We start from the raw sequence: 17,713 nt of genomic DNA, 5'->3' as shown, positions 1-17,713 counted from the left end.
AACTGTGTTAAGTGTGGAATGCTCAATTAAACACTAATTTAAAATAAAGAACAATTATTTGGTAGTCTTGTTAAAAAAAGTCACATCTCGATTTGGTTCACTAAAAAATTATACCAAAATCCTCCCTGTATAAGAGAGCAAAGCATTTTACATCAGTTTATTTTATTTTATTTATTTTTGGATGGGCATGAAATTAAACTGTTAGGAAGCAACGGATATTAAGCTGAATTGTAAGGGCCTGAGCACACAAACAAACGGTCCATGTAGAGAAAAGACAAGTAAGGAGAATGAGGTCTTGGACAAAGACTATATGACAGAAGGAATTATTTATTTATATATATAAATAGTTGAGCTAAGTTGAGTTGAGAAGGCGCAGTTGTTAGGAGAGAGGGGTGAGTGAGGGAAGATGTTTCCGAGAGAGAATCATAGTAACGGCTATGAGCAGGTGGGTGGCATGGGTCACACCCATTCCCACATCCACAGAGAGCGAGTCCGTCGCGGCGCTCGCAGGTCACGTGGGTCCTCTTCCTCTCACTCTCTTAGGGTTTTGGAGCAATCACAACCGCACCACCACCGACCTCCCTGCACCGATTTCGACCTGGCCTACTTCCATTCCTACGCTCACCTCGGTATCCACCAGGAGATGATCAAGGTTCCTCTTCCTCTTCTTCTCTCATTTCCTCTCTCACCAACACTCTTTCTCTCTCTATTCACTTCATGCTTTCCGATGCAGGATCGCGTGCGTACTGAAACTTACAGGGAAGCAATCATGCAGCACCAGAGTTTCATTGCGGGCAAAGTAATTCATCTCTTTACCTTTTCCCTATTTTCCACGCCACCACCATTTCCTGTCACTGCAATTTAATTCATATGTTTTCGCTTTTTTTATTTTTTATTTACTCTGCAAATGTTCATTTCTGTTTCTTCACACAACAATGTGCATTATGAATTGATAAATAGTGCTCTGCATATGTCTGTACCATCTCATGTTTTCAAGAAGATTCAAGACTACGACAGCCGCACCAGGAATGATTCTCGAATAACCCTACTCCACTAATTGAACCTTAGTTAAACCTACTAAGTAAAAGCTCTGAACTTCTATTGCCGAATCCCTGTACAGACAGGACTTTTGAAACCCTAATGCTAGTATGGTACTTACAGAAATGCAAAACTTTGGTGAGAACTGGAATTCAGCTTCTATGTAATTAGTTATAGAAAGATTGAGGGAGAGATTTCGTAGTTCAACAAAAATGTATTAGGAGTACTTCCTTGATACTTTGTCTGTGGTCCAGCACTACCAATCTTAATTCCAATAGAACGTGCAACCCTATTGATAGGAAACTGGAATCAGAGTAGTAGCATTCTTTTTAACTGGAATGCACCCCTTGCTACTAATCATGGTTTCATGCGTTACACCTGATTTCATTTAGTCACGAAGTATATCTCTGCCTTTGAAAGGAATGTGCTGACCCTTTGACCAAACTCATTTCTGGAGATGCCTTTAAAAGGCGTGTTAGGAGTTTGGGACTGTGAAGGGTTGATACACTTCCAATAAAAGAACGAAGTATATGTTGAAAGGTTGCCGGTGGAATCGCGTCTATTGCAAATCCCCAGTACTCCTCTTTCAGTTTTCTCTTGTCACTATTGTCAGGAAACGGCACTTGCAATTTAAAAATTATGCTATAAGATGATGTTGTATCAAGCTTTATACGTAAATAAATAGAAAACTCACACTTACCAAAATGGAGACAAAAGCTAACATTAATTGTCTGCTTGCGTATCTCCTAATTGTCCCTCAAACCTTGCTTATCTTTTTATTCAATTTTACTAACGGAATCAGGTTTGATGGTTACTCCCCAAACTGACCCAATCCTATACTTCCTTCTTTTTCTTTTAAATGCCTTAAATTCCCTGCTGCCCTTGCCTTTTTCATCCTAAAGAACATTTTTCTTTTTGATGAGTGGGAGGCTAGTTCCTATCCTTGCATTCAATTATCCCGTTTATAAGCCTTATTAATGGAATGGAGTACATAGTTTTTTTTTTTTTTTTAATGAAGATCTACTTATCATAACTATTAAATACGCAAATACGCAGGTTCTGTTTTTCATTTTGGAATACTTTCTATACGAGATATAGTAATGATAATTGCAAAAACATTATGCATCTATTTTCTATTTAATTGTTATTACAACCATTTTTTTACAGTTTATATGATCTGTGTGCTATGCATGTAAACTCAAAATTTGTAAAATTTGCTCAAAATTAATAACTTTTATAATTAACTATAAATTTTCATGGGTGTCTTAAACAAAAGATACAAGTAAACATGAACAATAGGAAAATACAAGCTTCCTAGATTACATTTCTAGTCATCATGTAATTACATCTTTGGACTTCAAATCTGGAAATTTAAATCTCAGAAATATCCCTCCAAAAAATCTTTAATGTATTTGTTACAAGGTATTTTTAAAATAAACACTTAATGGTTGCTGGCACTGCCACAACTGTAATAACAGTCCCTTTAGCAGGCTGGGACCTCCCCTCTCTGCTACACTGCTATAGACTCTTGGCCTAGATGGAGGACCTTTTTCAACTGAGGTAGGTCAGTACATTGCTGGCCGAACCTATGTGGAGGGCTTCTTGTTGGGGATTGTGTTATTGTACATTAACACATAAATGATATTTGTGTTATATATCAAATCATTGGTATCTCATGCTGTCATTCATAATTTGCTTGTTTTGCTAAGTTCTTCTGGATTGAGGTTTCTTATGGCTTTTCGTGTCCTCCCTGCTCCTTAATCATCTGCTTTCAGGTTGTGGTTGATGTCGGATGTGGTACTGGAATCCTTTCTATATTTTGTGCTCAGGCTGGTGCAAAACGGGTATAGTCTTTCAAAATAATGTTCATGTCATTTTAGTTAATACAAATGAATTGCCATTATACATTTTTGGTGATAAATGTAGTTTTTAATGAATTGCCATTATACAAACGATTAAACTCTTATACCTTCACAGCAATAATTCAACATTTAAACTTCATGATAGATTCGGCCACAAAATTGATCGGTGTTATTGCTGTGAAGGTCATGCATGCATGTTTTAGATTGCATAATTTGGAGATACTGTATGCATCATGCACAGGTTGCTTTTAGCGCTCTATTTCTTCATTTTTTCTTTTGTATCTCAACTTCTGTTCTATATTTTTATACAGAGGAAGATCTTATGCACTTTTATCTTTGGGGTTAATAATATATACTTCTATATTCTTGGAACTTTATACCCTTGTTTAAGCTTTTAATTTGCTTGTTTCAAACATTTTTTCCATCACTAAAGCATTTGACATGCATGATATTGTGGATGTTTGTGTTGCCAGGTGTATGCAATTGATGCCAGTGACATTGCCCTGCAGGTAATTGTCAATGATCATAGTTTTCATTTGGACCCCATTTAGTTTTCTTGAGGTTGAAACTATACTCAATTTTCTATTTGTTCCTATAGCACTATTACAAAAATGGGCCTTTCTTTTGGATCTTTTTAGATACATCCATGGATTTCCTAGCCACACTATTCCTTTTCAAAAAAGCACAAAACCTAAGGGAAGCTATCTGTGTATTGGCTTCCATGCCAGATTGAGTTCTAAAGGGCTATATAACCCAATGGATGTGTGATAAGAATACAATATTTGGGCTATTGTATCATTTTTTAGTTCAATTTATACTATATTAGCATCAGTAGCTGATACTGTATATGTAATCTACAATATGTATCCATGCAACGATAACCATAATTATGACTTACGGTAGAATGAAGAGTACTCATCTATAGCTGGCCAAATTGCAACCCGACCTGTAATTCTAACTGATCCCCTTTCTCTCTGCATCATTTTTCCCGAGGTCATGAAATATATTAGTTTTTTTTTTTTAATAACTTGTCTTTGAAACACTGCAAGAATCCTTTTTAAGCCTTTTCTGTTTCCTTTACCCATAAAGCTTTTGTAATAACAGTTGTTCTTGGAGGATCATTACAAATTTTTCTTGTAGAATTACATTACTTTGTATAACATTTTGTAATACCAGCAGTTCCTCTAGTTTTGTTTAATTTCATCTTTGTTTGGTAGGCTGTAGAGAGAAAAGAGTTGAATTCTTATGATGTGTTCTGTAATTTAAAGGTTGAGATTGTGAATAAGTTGTTTAAATGTTAGTAGCACATTTTTACCTTGAGTACTTGATTTCAATTAATTACTTTCTGTTGGGAGCAGGCAAATGAGGTTGTGAAAGCCAATAACTTGTCTGATGTTGTTGTTGTATTGCATGGACGAGTCGAGGTAGGCTCCTTTGGCCATTATATGCTTTTTATTTTTATTTATTTTTTCATTAACACTATATTTTATACCATAGTTTTACCTAGTTTGCGATACTCTTCAGTGTGTGTAATGGGTGCATGCTATAGTTGTCATTCCTAGATAGCGGAGAGGAGCGGCTGACCCTGGATAGGAGATACGGGGATGACCACTATTATAATATTTTATGTGCACAAACACACACACACATGCATATATATATATATATATATATATATATATATATATATATATATATATATATATATATATATATATATATATATGTATTAGAAGTATACATAAGCTGAAAAACAGAAAAGAAAACACAAAATTCATACAATAGTTGTAATTAATAGTAACTACTCATAGTACTTAACAAACCTAGATTATAGAGTCAAGATAAAATAAATATGAAACCTAAATTGTCAACTTATAGTACACTGATTCTTAATAATACTAATAAGAGAATAAAAAAATATGGAACTTAATAAAATTATTGAAACTTCAACTAAAAATAAAAACTAATGGAAGCAGAACAAGACTGATAAAAAATAACAAAATAAATAAGAAATTAAAAAACCAGAAACTGGGAAAAAGGCAAGCAGAACAAAAAAATTAATTAGAAATTGATTAAGAATGCAAAGGATATATATATATATATATATATATATATATAATTATGAATAAAAAATTGATATAAAAAATCAGAAACTAATTAAGAAATTTAAAAACCACAAACTAACATATAGGCAAGGGCAACACGAAAGACTAACAAGAAAATAAATACAAAAACTGAATTAGAAACACAAGATGAGTTTTTTTTTTTAAATAATAAAACCAAAAGACTGAATAAGAAAAAGGAGAGAATAACAGTGGTTTTAGAAAAACGGAATAGAAAAGGAAACAAAAAGAGAAAGAAGAAAGAGAAAAGAATTGAAGAGAAAAATACTTGTCACCAAGGAAGTTGGGTTTCTGGAGAGAGGGAGTCACTAGAGACAGGCAGTTGCTGGAGAAGGGGGCTTCTGGTGAGAAGAGAGGAGAGAATAGGTGCATGTTACTCGGTAACTCTTTCTTTGAGTAGCAAGCCAATTTCTCTATGTATATTTTGGCAGCCCCACTTTGTGATTTGCTCAGATATTTATCTTTTTTTTATTACCATCCCACATCAAAAGTATGATCCTGTGATTACATATATCTGTTGTGAATAGCCTTTTCTTTCCTTCATATTTTTTCCACCATCCTGCACAAAATGAAATGTGGGATTTAGGTGGCCGTAGGTTCTCCTACAACAAAGGCTATTATTGGTTATATGGTTCTATAGCTGTAGTTTCTCCTCTTTTTTATTTTTTTTTTCTTTTTCTCAAAACACAATGTGTATATTAATCTAGGCATTTAGCAGATTCTACTCTGAAATTTGTTGGTTTTTCCTTTTCTAACTTAATATTTTTTATTTAGAACAAGCTGTATAATTTTAAATTCACCATATGCTTTATGCAGGATGTTGAAATTGATGAAGAGGTGGATGTTATAATTTCGGAATGGATGGGCTATATGCTTCTATATGAGGTGCTTATTAGGATTTTTCTGGCTATTTGATCAAATATGTATTTTTGAATGTCGAAAGCTAAATCAATTTTTCATAAGATTAGAAGAGCCACACCATAAATGAAATTGAAATTAGGAAAAGCCTAATTTTGTATGGCTACTTTTGAAAATAGAAAAATGGAAATCCCTACAATTTTGTACACAAAATTGAATTTAAAATGTCAGTGGTGGAATAGGTTCTATACATGTTCCAGTGATTGGGCTGAAGAAAAGGAGAAATTGTCACTTGATTGGTGTAATTGTGGAAAAACAAAAAATTGTACTATTGTATAAATTCAAGTGAAAATGTTTTCTCATATTCAATTGTAATAGGTTGTCTGAAGTTTAAGTATCTGTGATGTGTTGTTTTATGAGATACATCAGATTAGTAGTATACAAGGAGCCTACGACAATTTTAGGAAGTTGTGAAAACTTATTCTTGGGTAGAAATTCTTGTGAATATGGGATTGTTTCTACATATACACTCCTAGTATCAATAGTATATGATACAGAATAAAAGTACAATCATGGGTTTAACACTTCCTAAAATCTATTCTTAGGTTGGATGTAATTTTTTCAAAGTTGTTGCTGTTCAGGTCCTTGGTTAGTATATCTGCAAGTTGACTGAGTGGATACATATGGTTGGCAAATCAAGCCAGTGTCTAGCTTTTCTTTGATATAATGTTTATCCATCTTGGCATGTTTAGTTCTATCATACTGCACTGGGTTGTGGGCTAAACTGGGTTGTGAGTAAAGTAACGGCTGATTTATCGTCACAATATAACCTCATAGGTTTATTCCACCTTATCATCAAATCTTCCAATATTAGAGCCGTAAAAGTTTATTCATTCCTTGGGTCATTGCTTGAAGTTTTGCTTCAGCCCTAGATTCGCTACCACACTCTCTGTTTTGCTCTTCCAAGTCACTAGGTTTCCACTGAGGAAGTTGTAATATTTCATCAGTTGACCTTCTATCCATAATTGATCCTACATAATCAACATCAGTGTACGCCATAAGGATTACTCTGTTGTGTTTGCACAAAATCCGTCTTATTCTTGTCCCTTTTAGAGACTGTACAATTCTAAGGTCAGCTTGTAAATGTGCTTCTTTTGGTTTGTGCATAAACTGTCTGAATAGGCTCGCAACAAAGGCAATGTTTGGCTTAGTGTGAGATTAAGTAAATGAGTTTGTCATCAAGTTTGTGATATTTTTCCTTGTCCACAACAACATTCTTCTTTGTACTTCCCAACTTTGTATTTGGATCAATTGGTGTATTTGCTGGTCTGTAGGTTGTGTTATCAATTTCAGGAATGTATTTTTGTTGAGATATGAAGATTCCTATCTCGGAATGGGTTGCTTCAATTGCCAAAAAATATTTGAGCTTTCCTAAGGTCTTGACTTCAAATTCCTTCACAAGGCACTGGCTTATTACTTTCTATTCCTCTTTGTCATCTCTGGTTACTTTATATAAGTACCCTAATAATATAGTTACTGCCCTCAATGATGAATGTTTGATAAGTAAAGTGTGGTCCCCTTGGCTTTGTAACCAATACCATGACTATGGTAAATCTTCCTAACCATGCTCTTGGTGATTGTTTCAACTTGTATAGTGCCTTCTTTTAACTTGTAAACTATTTTGGCACCAACCTATTTGCCATAATTAGGTGACTACTCCTTCTTTGAGGTCTCAATTTAGAAAATGCATTTTTTACATTGACCTGCTGCATATCCCAATCATGGTTTGATGCTAATTACAATATTACTTTGATCGTGCTCAATTTAGCAAATGGAACAAATGTCTCCAAGTAGTCACTCCATAGGTTTGAGTGAATCCTTTGACCACCAACCTTGCCTAATACATTCCAATGGTTCCATATTCATAAGATTAGAAAAGGCTACCTCATGTAAATGATGTTGGTTGGATTCTTAGGCAAGGACAAATCCTGGAATGACTTTTTTTCTTGAATATACCAGATTTTTTGCCAAGTCACACCGTGATCATGCCTTATGATTATGTTAGACCTCAGGAACTACATGATACCAATAGAACGTTGAAAGTGTATTATATGAGAGGGTGTAGAAATAGGAATTAAACCTATTCCATTCTTTATCCTATCTGTTAGGATTTATGGAAGAGTTAGTTAGTTGGTTAAGTTGTTTACACCAGCCTTCTTTTAATAAGGTTTCTGTTTGAGGAGGGAGGAGTTATTTGGTTGGTTACAAACTGGATAGTTGAGTGTGAAAGGAATAGCCTTTGTGTTCTTGTTTTTTCTTGAAATTCAATAAACACGGGATAAAGCCCTTTTTGTCCCACCAGATTATGAGATTGTTTTTGCATATACAATCCTAGTAGTAAGAACAAGATACTGAAACGATATAGAAGGAAGAAAAATACACCAAGGATGATATAATACTTCCTAAACTTCATCAGCAACTTTCACGGTTGTGACAGGTTCTATACCATGTTCCAGTGACTGGCTAAAGAAAAAGAAATTGTCACTTGATTGGCATAACAAAAATTTTACAGTCATATAAATTGAAGCGAAAATTCTTTCTCACATTCGATTGTAATGGGTTCTTAAGATGTTTCAGTGGCGGCTATGAGTGGCTAAAGAAAAAAAGAAACTGCCGCATGATTAGTATAATTGTGGAAAAACATAAAAATGTACAATTATATAAAATATAAATTGAAGTGAAAATATTTTCTAATATTTTGATTGTACTAGGTTATGCATGTTCCAATGAATGGCTTAAGAAAAAAATATTGTCATTTGATTGGTATAGTTGAAGAAAAACAAAAAATGTACAATTATCTAATTTGATAGACCACAAGCTTATTGTTGAGTTTTATTTGGAAGCTGTGGAATCTGTATGATATTGCAGATAATCCAAATTTGTTTTTCCTTGGAGCTTCCTATTGTTATTATATTTATGTAATTTAGTAAATGTTTTTTAACTATGCAATAATACATCAACAGCACCAAATGACTACTGCTTATTTGACCCACGGACACAGACTCATGCACAAAACATGTTAGAGAGCAAGGGTAGTTGACATGTAATCAGTTGATTGTGATAGTTGACATATTATCGATTAACGCCCTGATGATATGCAACTTGTTTTGAGACATTTTATAATGCCATAGTTTTGGTGATTGGATCTTACTTTTATGAGATTCATTGAGATTTCCAGCATTAAACTGATTTGTCTGGTTGATTGTGATACGTACAGCTAGGAGAATATTATTTTTATTGGAAATAACCCAAATCATGCATATAAAAACCCTTGTCTCAAATTGGTGTTTTAGTAGGGTTAAGTCAAACTTAAATCCGAATGCTAAGACATTTCATAATTGTTGGATCCTGTTTGTTCTTTTTCCTTTTTAACCTCTAGCCAATTAAGAGTTTTAGGAGAATATTTGTCCTATTTTTTGGCCTGGGTCTCAGTGTTCACCTATTAACTTGAATGGGCTAGAATTTGACTGGTTCAATGATTTTCCAATCAAATTAGATGGTCCACTCTGTTTTTTGTAACTATCAAAGTTTTCATTTGATCTCATGTTAGTGTTTGGATTTATCAAAGAAAAGGTCGATGCATAATATCTCCAGGTAATGTAATATAATATCTATGGAGATGTAAAAACAGTGCTTGTGATTTATTGATATACTGTCTTTTTGAGTGGAAGAACCAAAACATTGAATGTCAGTTAGAATATGCTTTCCTTTCATTCTTTTTCCTCTTTATTTTTTTAGTCGGTGTTGGTAAAGGATGGCTGCTTCAGCATAAACTTAAATTTCTTAGCTTCTAACAGTAAATCCGCATTTTATGATTTATATTGGTTTGAAGATTTTTCTTCTCTTGTAGAGTATGCTTGGAAGTGTTATTAATGCTAGAGATCGATGGCTCAAACCTGGAGGTCTTATTCTTCCTTCAAGTGCAACGGTATCTCTATTTAAAATTTTAGCTTTAAATATTTTTGCTTATGCTATCGGGAATGCTTCTAAAAGGTTATTTTGTCTGGTAGAAGCGTGACCATATGCATATATATGATTCCTTATGCATGGAAGCTAGAATTGCCTGAATGTGATTGGGGGACTCATTGATTACATGATTTAGTTTATCTTTAATAATGATTTGACGTTTTGGTGTCTTATAAAAAATGCTGATACTTGTACTTCTCTCCAGTTGTACATGGCTCCTGTCACGCATACGGACAGATACAACGACAGTGTTGACTTCTGGCGCAATGTTTATGGAATTAATAGTGAGTGATCTACTTGTTGACAATATATGGCATACGAGATTGTTATGGAGGTTTGGAAATCAGTACTTGTGCAGACCTAAAACTCTATTTTGCTTATTTTTTCTTTGTGATTACTCTTCGTAATGAATATTGCCAGGTACTGTATATCTGCAGTTATTGTAATTTGGCAATATCTTTAAAATTGTTTTTTAATATATATTTTAAAACTTTTTATGCATTATTCACTTTTTTACTTTTATACATTATTTCCTTTTTAATTGGAAAAAGAGAAATAGTGTATAAGATTTAATAAAAAAATTTGTAAGGAAAATGAGAACAAAAAACATATAAACATGATAAGTATTTACAAATAAGTTATAATATGTTGTAAATAATTAATATGATTTTTTAGTACATTGTAATTATAATATATGTAATTTTATTACTTTTATAAAATATTTTGAATTGTGTTTATTTACTTTAATTTTAAATTTTATATGAATATTATGTTTTAATTTTATTTGGAAAATTTTTTATGAAATATTTATGGCATAATTTGTTGAATATAAATAGTATTTATGATATATATTATTGTATGTACTTTGTATGTGATTTATTTTGTGTATGGGTTATTCAAGATTTAGGGGGAAAATGTGGTTTTAGTCCCCTATACTTCTGGTCTGAAGTCCTTAAATTTTCTTATTCAAGATTTTTGTCCTTAAACTTTAAAATGCTTCTAGATTTTAGTTCCTTTTCACTACGAATTCATCTTATGTTTTTAAAATTTAGAAGGATTAAATTCATATTTTTTATACTTTTGAGAACAAAATTCATACATATGAAAATTGCATGGACTTAAAAATCTTTCCTTAGTTTTTATATAATATGTTACATGTAAATTTATATATAATATATCATTATTTACATCATAGATGAATGTAGTTATATATTATTATTAGTATTATATGTTATATTATAATATATGTAAATCTTATAAATGCATACTATCCTATTTTTGTTTCTTGATCCATCGTCTCCCCTTGTAGGCTAAGAACTTCACTATCCCAAGAGGATTGAAATAGTAGTTGAATAAGATAATCATATTCTTTATATTCATAAACTGATTAAAGTAGAATAAGATATGTATCTTATCACATTTTAAATACTGCTTTCTGTTGCAGTGTCTGCCATGGTACCATTAGCTAAACAATGTGCATTTGAAGAACCTTCAGTAGAGACAATAACTGGTGAAAATGTTTTGACATGGCCACATGTGGTAAGCTCACAATTGTTGTGGTTGCAGGCTGTATATATTTTGACTTCTCTTTGTAACCGTAAGATGTTGAAATAACATGCTTGTCTATTTAATAATTATGATTTCTGCAAGAGTTGTGGTTGGAATAAGGATTTGGTAAGCTTTTTCATGATACATTGTATAAGCATTATTAGTATTTGATAATAGTGTATATTTCACAATATGCTGAGAAGCTTTCTCCTTCTCCTTTTTTGTTAGATTTCGAATTATGTTGTACTTTTCTTTTTATTTGATCATTCGTGTCTCAATAATTATTTTTTTTATAATAAAAATTAAATCAGAGACAATAGCGTCTCAGCAATCAGCATTAGTTATTGTAGACGCAATAGAATGCAAATCATTTATCCTATTCTTACAATATTCCAAGCGAGTATGGCACTAGAAATAATTCACAGGAAGTTGTATAGCATCATTCAGTCTCAGGAATATCTGACGTGCATTACCACCCACTTGTATGTTTCTTTCGATTTTTGTCTTATTTAAGTATCACAGTCTGAAATCCAAAAGGACTGGTTGAAGTGGATTGTAGCCAGGCTGATAGTGAAATCTTAAATGAATGTGCAGTAATGAAATCAACATGTAGTAATGTCTCTAATTGCCCAATGGACTGAGTAAATCATTCAGTGATGAGGCTTGAAGAGAAATTTCTGAATTTTCAGCTACAAGTCCTGTACATTCTTATGTCAAATGTTATTTGGTAATAAAGTGTTTTCTCCTTTTCTGGAAGTTATCTGTCAATATGCTGAGCTTTGTACTGTATCTATTTTCTCTCTTTTAGATTTTTGTTGTCCTTTTCATTTGGGGAAAAAAGAAAGTTAAAGGGCGAGGGATGTTTTCCTCTTTCTCAAGTTGAGAATGCCACACGTTTCAGTGATGGATCACAGTGGTACTTCTTGATGGCATTCCAATAAAGGACAACTAGCTGGAAGGGTCATTATCTTCCCGTATTTTGTCCTAATTCCTCAAGTATTTTGAGCCTTTGTTACTTCTATTGATTTATTATATTTGCTCAGGGTCAGCAGTAATAATACTGATTTTACACCATTTATTTGACTATTGTGTGATGTTTAAGATCACTAAATGCAATATTTGATCAGGATGTCTCGTAGTCTTTGTTGTAAATACTCTATTTACTGCATGTGACATTTGTTTGTGTACTGCATGTTTGTTTCTTTATTTCAAAATTTCCCCTGTTCAGTATTCAGTATTATTTCTGAAAAAATATCGTTCATTTACAATTACAGGTAAAGTACATCGATAGTTATTCTGTTACCATCAATGAGTTGGAATCTGTAACAACCAAGTTTAAGTTCAATTCTATGATGCGAGGTATCTTCCTTTGTTTTGTTCTTCCTTTTCACTGGTTATTGGCCTCCTACATTTTTTCTTTACTGCTAGGCTTGTTAATTTCACAGTGCTCTGTTTTCATCCAATTTGCTACTGACAAATATTCTGAATTTCGTGTAATGTGTGATGATGATAACTGAAATTTGTTTCCTGTTTTCTCCAGCACCACTACATGGTTTTGCATTTTGGTTTGATGTTGAATTTAATGGGAATGCAATAGCATCAACCAATTACAATTCAACAACTTCGTTTATTGACAATCATCAGATGAATGGTAGTCAGAGGAAAAAGCGAACAAATCCAAATGAAGCACTGGTCCTGTCCACTGCGCCTGAGGACCCTCCAACACATTGGCAGCAGGTGCAGTGTTTATTTCTTCAATTTCCAATTTCAATGTTGTTCTAGTTTTATTGTTCAATGAATGTATACACAAGTGTTTTTGTCAATGGTTGTCTTAGCATCAATGAAAAATTAAAAATGTACAAGATGATATGGTTGCTTTGTATCCAGTACTTGAGTAATTCTATAGTTGAATACCAGCTACTTGCTTGTCACACTATATCCTATCACCTTACGATGTAGCACATTCGGTCCAAAATTACATTGAAGTGCAGGCATAAGAAAAAAAATTGCTAAGTATACTTGTAACATAGTTTTAGAGATTTTTAATCCTCTAAGTGCCACCTATCCTACTTCCCTTGAAAAAAATCTTTTGTAGATCAGATTGAGGGTATAGTAGTATATATATGTTGGTAATACTGTTCCTAAAGCAATTTTTTTGTAGATAAACTTTATGTGGGGCTCATAAATTTGAGCACCCTCTGTTTTATTAGTAGTGAGCGTGTTGCTAGAGTATATAACTTATATTGACAAGGGTAGTTGTGAAAACTGGAAAGCATGTTTTTCCTAAATCCAAATACGTTGGAGGATTGTATGGGAACTGTGAAATCAAAGCTTGAGCTTTTGGAATAGTTGGTTCATGGCAGTTCCCTTTTCTTATTTATGCTAGGTTTATATTATTGTTATTTTGACTTCTGGAATATTATATCCAAAATTGCATTTTCTTTTATGACATTATTTTTGCGTCTTGATCTTGCTGATTTATTTTGCAGACATTGATATACTTTTATGATCCCATAGAGCTGGAACAAGATCAACTAATTGAAGGTTTAGTGACCTTGTCGCAAAGCAGAGAAAATGCTCGATTTATGAATATTCACCTTGAATATACGTGAGTCGGAACAATTTTGTTTCCCTAAATACGGTAATTTTCTTAATGGATTTCTGACTTTTTTCCCTGGCATTGCAGTTCAGGTGGTCGATCGCATGTGAAAGAGTCTGTTATGAGATGATAGTTTAATTTCATGTACGTGAGCATTGTCTTTCGCATCAACATTCTCGGACTTTTCTGCATATATGTTTTCTGACTCCGTTTCTCCTAGAGAACTGTGGGTAGGTGTTTGTTCTTCAAAATCACTAATCTCTGCTTGCTAGATTAGAATGTAGCAACTGACGAACTTGTCAACGATAGAGTTAGGCCAATCAAATGCAATTTTGTTGTAATATACATCACTGAGGCGGATTACTATAAGCCTTTATCGTGGGGCTTTCGCGTTTTAATATCTCTTGGATTCTTATTGTAACATAGAGCTGTTTTTGAACTGTACATCGCGTACGTCTTGATATAGACTTCAATGTATCATCTTTGAGCATCGTTTCCATGTTTGGTGTACCCATTTTAAGATGAAACTAGTATTCTTTTTCTAAGACTAAAAAATTCAATCTTTAACCATACTTTCATTTGGAAATTTGTTGCACTTTCCAGAGTACTTTTTCCGAAATGAAAGAGGGTGTTGCTGAAATTTTGAGATGTAGGAAGCTGGTCCCCCAAACTTAACTTTAAATGTTTGAGTTTGATTGGGTCCATATTTTAGGCTATACTCTTGGAAAATAATCTTTGAAGTTTAGACTACTATAGTTTCAGGTTCTTACGTTTGCAGAGTGAAGGAAGTTTTATGATTAAAGCTTTGAAATTTAGTTTCAACATTTTAGAAACTAGATTGTGGAGCGTATACTGAACCAAAAATATGCTTGGAATTTTGTTTTTTCGTTTCAGTAACTGAATTCTGGGATACATAGGAAATCTAAATTTGGTTTGTTCCACATCTTCATATAAAGTGATGCAGTTGCATCGTACACCACACAATGAAGGGTATTAGAATTCTTCGTCATTTGCTGTCCAAATTTTGTCCACAAATTCGTACTTTGTATCTCGTATATGTGCATGTTTTCATAGTTTGCTCACTTTACCTTTATCACTTCACGCTTGAACTTAGGACCCCATCCTTGTGTCTTTAAGCACCTCCATCATCCCAACCCTTGTCTGCTTCAATCTTTACGTTCTGCAAACTGATAATGTGTATGCAAAGGACATTTTGGCCTTAGCCAATAAGGAGAATTTCTCATAGATTTATTATTTTTGAATTTAAGATCGAAGAAAGTTCTTTTAATTTATAAAGTGAGGATAGTTGAACTTATGATTCTGTACGAACTATTTTAACTCGTTATTATATTATTAAATCGGAAAAAACGATAATTATTTGTGATAAGAAAATCAGATTAAGAAAACTAAAACTGTATGAACAGAGAGTATGCGCTTTTCTAGTTTGAAATTTCCCCAACGGACAACTAGAAGTATTGAACCAGATCATGAATTAAAGGAAAAATTTGAAAGAATTTTAAAAGCTTTTATATTTTCTGGATTGAATTAAAGTAACAGGGCAACTTAACTATCATCAAGAACAAACAAATGACGACTTAAGGAATTTTTAAGGAAAAACAATTTTCGCTTTTATTATTTTTGTTAGTTTGTTTAATATATATATATATATATATATATATATATATATATATATATATATATATATATATATATATATATTATGTGTGTGTGTGTCCAATTGAGAATTAAGGTTTAAGAATGATATAAAACTTTCTTTTTCTTATTTCTATATTTCAGCTTCAAACTTGTTAATATAGAAATATAACAATCAATTATTATACTAAAGATGTTTGTTTAGAGTTATATATAACCCAAGTCCTCTCAACATAACTAAGTACTCTCAACCACTTGAGCTAGTACTTTTCCATGCCACATCAAACAATATTTAATGTCATAAAGGCTCTTCCTACCCGTATTTATTAATTAATTAAGTATTTAATTAACTAATTTTCACGGGTCTTACAGAAATTGTATTACCTGGGTGGGATTACTATCTGATGCTTAAATGCATCTTCGTTCACATCTTTTATATTCCTCATCTCCCTTTCCCATGCTTGTGGGTGTGTGGCTGCAGCTGCTCTCCACATAAGACGTCTTAGACTTTTGGCTGGAAATTTCTTTCTGGAATTGGCATACAAGTGCTTTACACAGAAACGTTGATTAACTCTAGGCAGGAGTTCTTGTATGACTGGTAGCAGGCCCTCTGACAATATCATAAATAAAACAATAGGCTTGAGGAGAAAAAGATGTTTCTCCTCAAGCCTTCTCCCAATTCACCTCTTGTGCACCCAAAACTTGGCACTCCCGATCCGAATTTCGTTCTCCTTTTAAGCCAAAACATACCAAAATGTAGAAAACCCTTCTTTCTCCCAGATTTTGCCTTTTATAGGTCTCCTAATGTTGGTCTAAAGAGATAAAACGAAAATTGGGCTTTATTATGTGTTTAATGCTTATTTACTGGTAATTACAAGGTGTTTTTTCAGACCCTCTTGGCTGCCCCTGCTAGGGTTCTCTCTACCTTTTCACCTTCACTCCAAGCTACATTTGGCAAAAATAAAGGTTAATTCCTGTAATTATGATATCACTCACAATTCACAAATATATTAACAAAATGATAATAAATCAAATAACACATAACAGGCATACATAGGACTCCAACCCAAGTCCTCTCAACATAACTAAGTACTCTCAACCACTTGAGCTAGTACTTTTCCATGCCACATCAAACAATATTTAATGTCATAAAGGCTCTTCCTACCCGTATTTATTAATTAATTAAGTATTTAATTAACTAATTTTCACGGGTCTTACAGAAATTGTATTACCTGGGTGGGATTACTATCTGATGCTTAAATGCATCTTCGTTCACATCTTTTATATTCCTCATCTCCCTTTCCCATGCTTGTGGGTGTGTGGCTGCAGCTGCTCTCCACATAAGACGTCTTAGACTTTTGGCTGGAAATTTCTTTCTGAAATTGGCATACAAGTGCTTTACACAGAAACGTTGATTAACTCCAGGCAGGAGTTCTTGTATGGCTGGTAGCAGGCCCTGACAATATCATAAATAAAATAATAGGTTAAAAATTTTCATATCAAATAAATGTGGGATAAGAGCTTGAATTTGAATGTACCTTTTGTTGATCAGATATAAATGTATAAGATGCACACACTACAGGTCCACCAAGGTCCTCAGTAAGTAGCTCTAAAAACCAAGACCAAGAATCTTTGTTCTCAACCTCCACTACTGCATATGCAATAGGCAGCATTTGGTCATTAGCATCTCGACCAATGGTTGTTAACAACTCACCTCCGTATTTCCCTTTCAAGAAAGCCCCATCCAATCCAATTATAGGTCTGCATGAAATGAAACTGTCTTTGCATGCTTTCAAACATGCGTAAAACCTCTTGAATATTGGTTCCCCTTCATTCTCCTCAACATTAACTTTGACTGTTGATCCTGAATTTCTTGCTAGAAGCTCATGTGCGTAGTTCATCATCAATATCACAATCAACATTAACATCTAGTAGGTTGTCAGTACTCTCATCCATGCTATCATCTGGTCTAGACTCAGTCCAACTGTGAACATCACCATCTTCTT

General features: G+C 33.3%; 1 protein-coding gene across 1 annotated transcript; it reads left to right on the top strand.

The window, feature by feature from the left end:
• The first annotated feature begins 245 nt into the window (after positions 1-245).
• Positions 246-14,574, top strand: LOC114174731 (probable protein arginine N-methyltransferase 6). The gene is made up of 13 exons (XM_028059576.1): positions 246-652; positions 734-799; positions 2,814-2,882; positions 3,374-3,409; positions 4,259-4,324; positions 5,840-5,908; positions 9,792-9,869; positions 10,113-10,191; positions 11,352-11,446; positions 12,730-12,814; positions 12,996-13,192; positions 13,945-14,063; positions 14,142-14,574. The coding sequence occupies exons 1-13, from the start codon at positions 407-409 to the stop codon at positions 14,182-14,184; spliced, it is 1,248 nt and encodes a 415-aa protein (XP_027915377.1). The 5' UTR covers positions 246-406; the 3' UTR covers positions 14,185-14,574.
• Positions 14,575-17,713: the final 3,139 nt, after the last annotated feature.

This window comes from Vigna unguiculata, chromosome 2 (genome assembly GCF_004118075.2).
Source record: "Vigna unguiculata cultivar IT97K-499-35 chromosome 2, ASM411807v1, whole genome shotgun sequence".
In the NCBI taxonomy this organism is placed as follows: Eukaryota; Viridiplantae; Streptophyta; class Magnoliopsida; order Fabales; family Fabaceae; genus Vigna; species Vigna unguiculata.
This window is presented reverse-complemented; position numbering and strand designations above follow the sequence as displayed.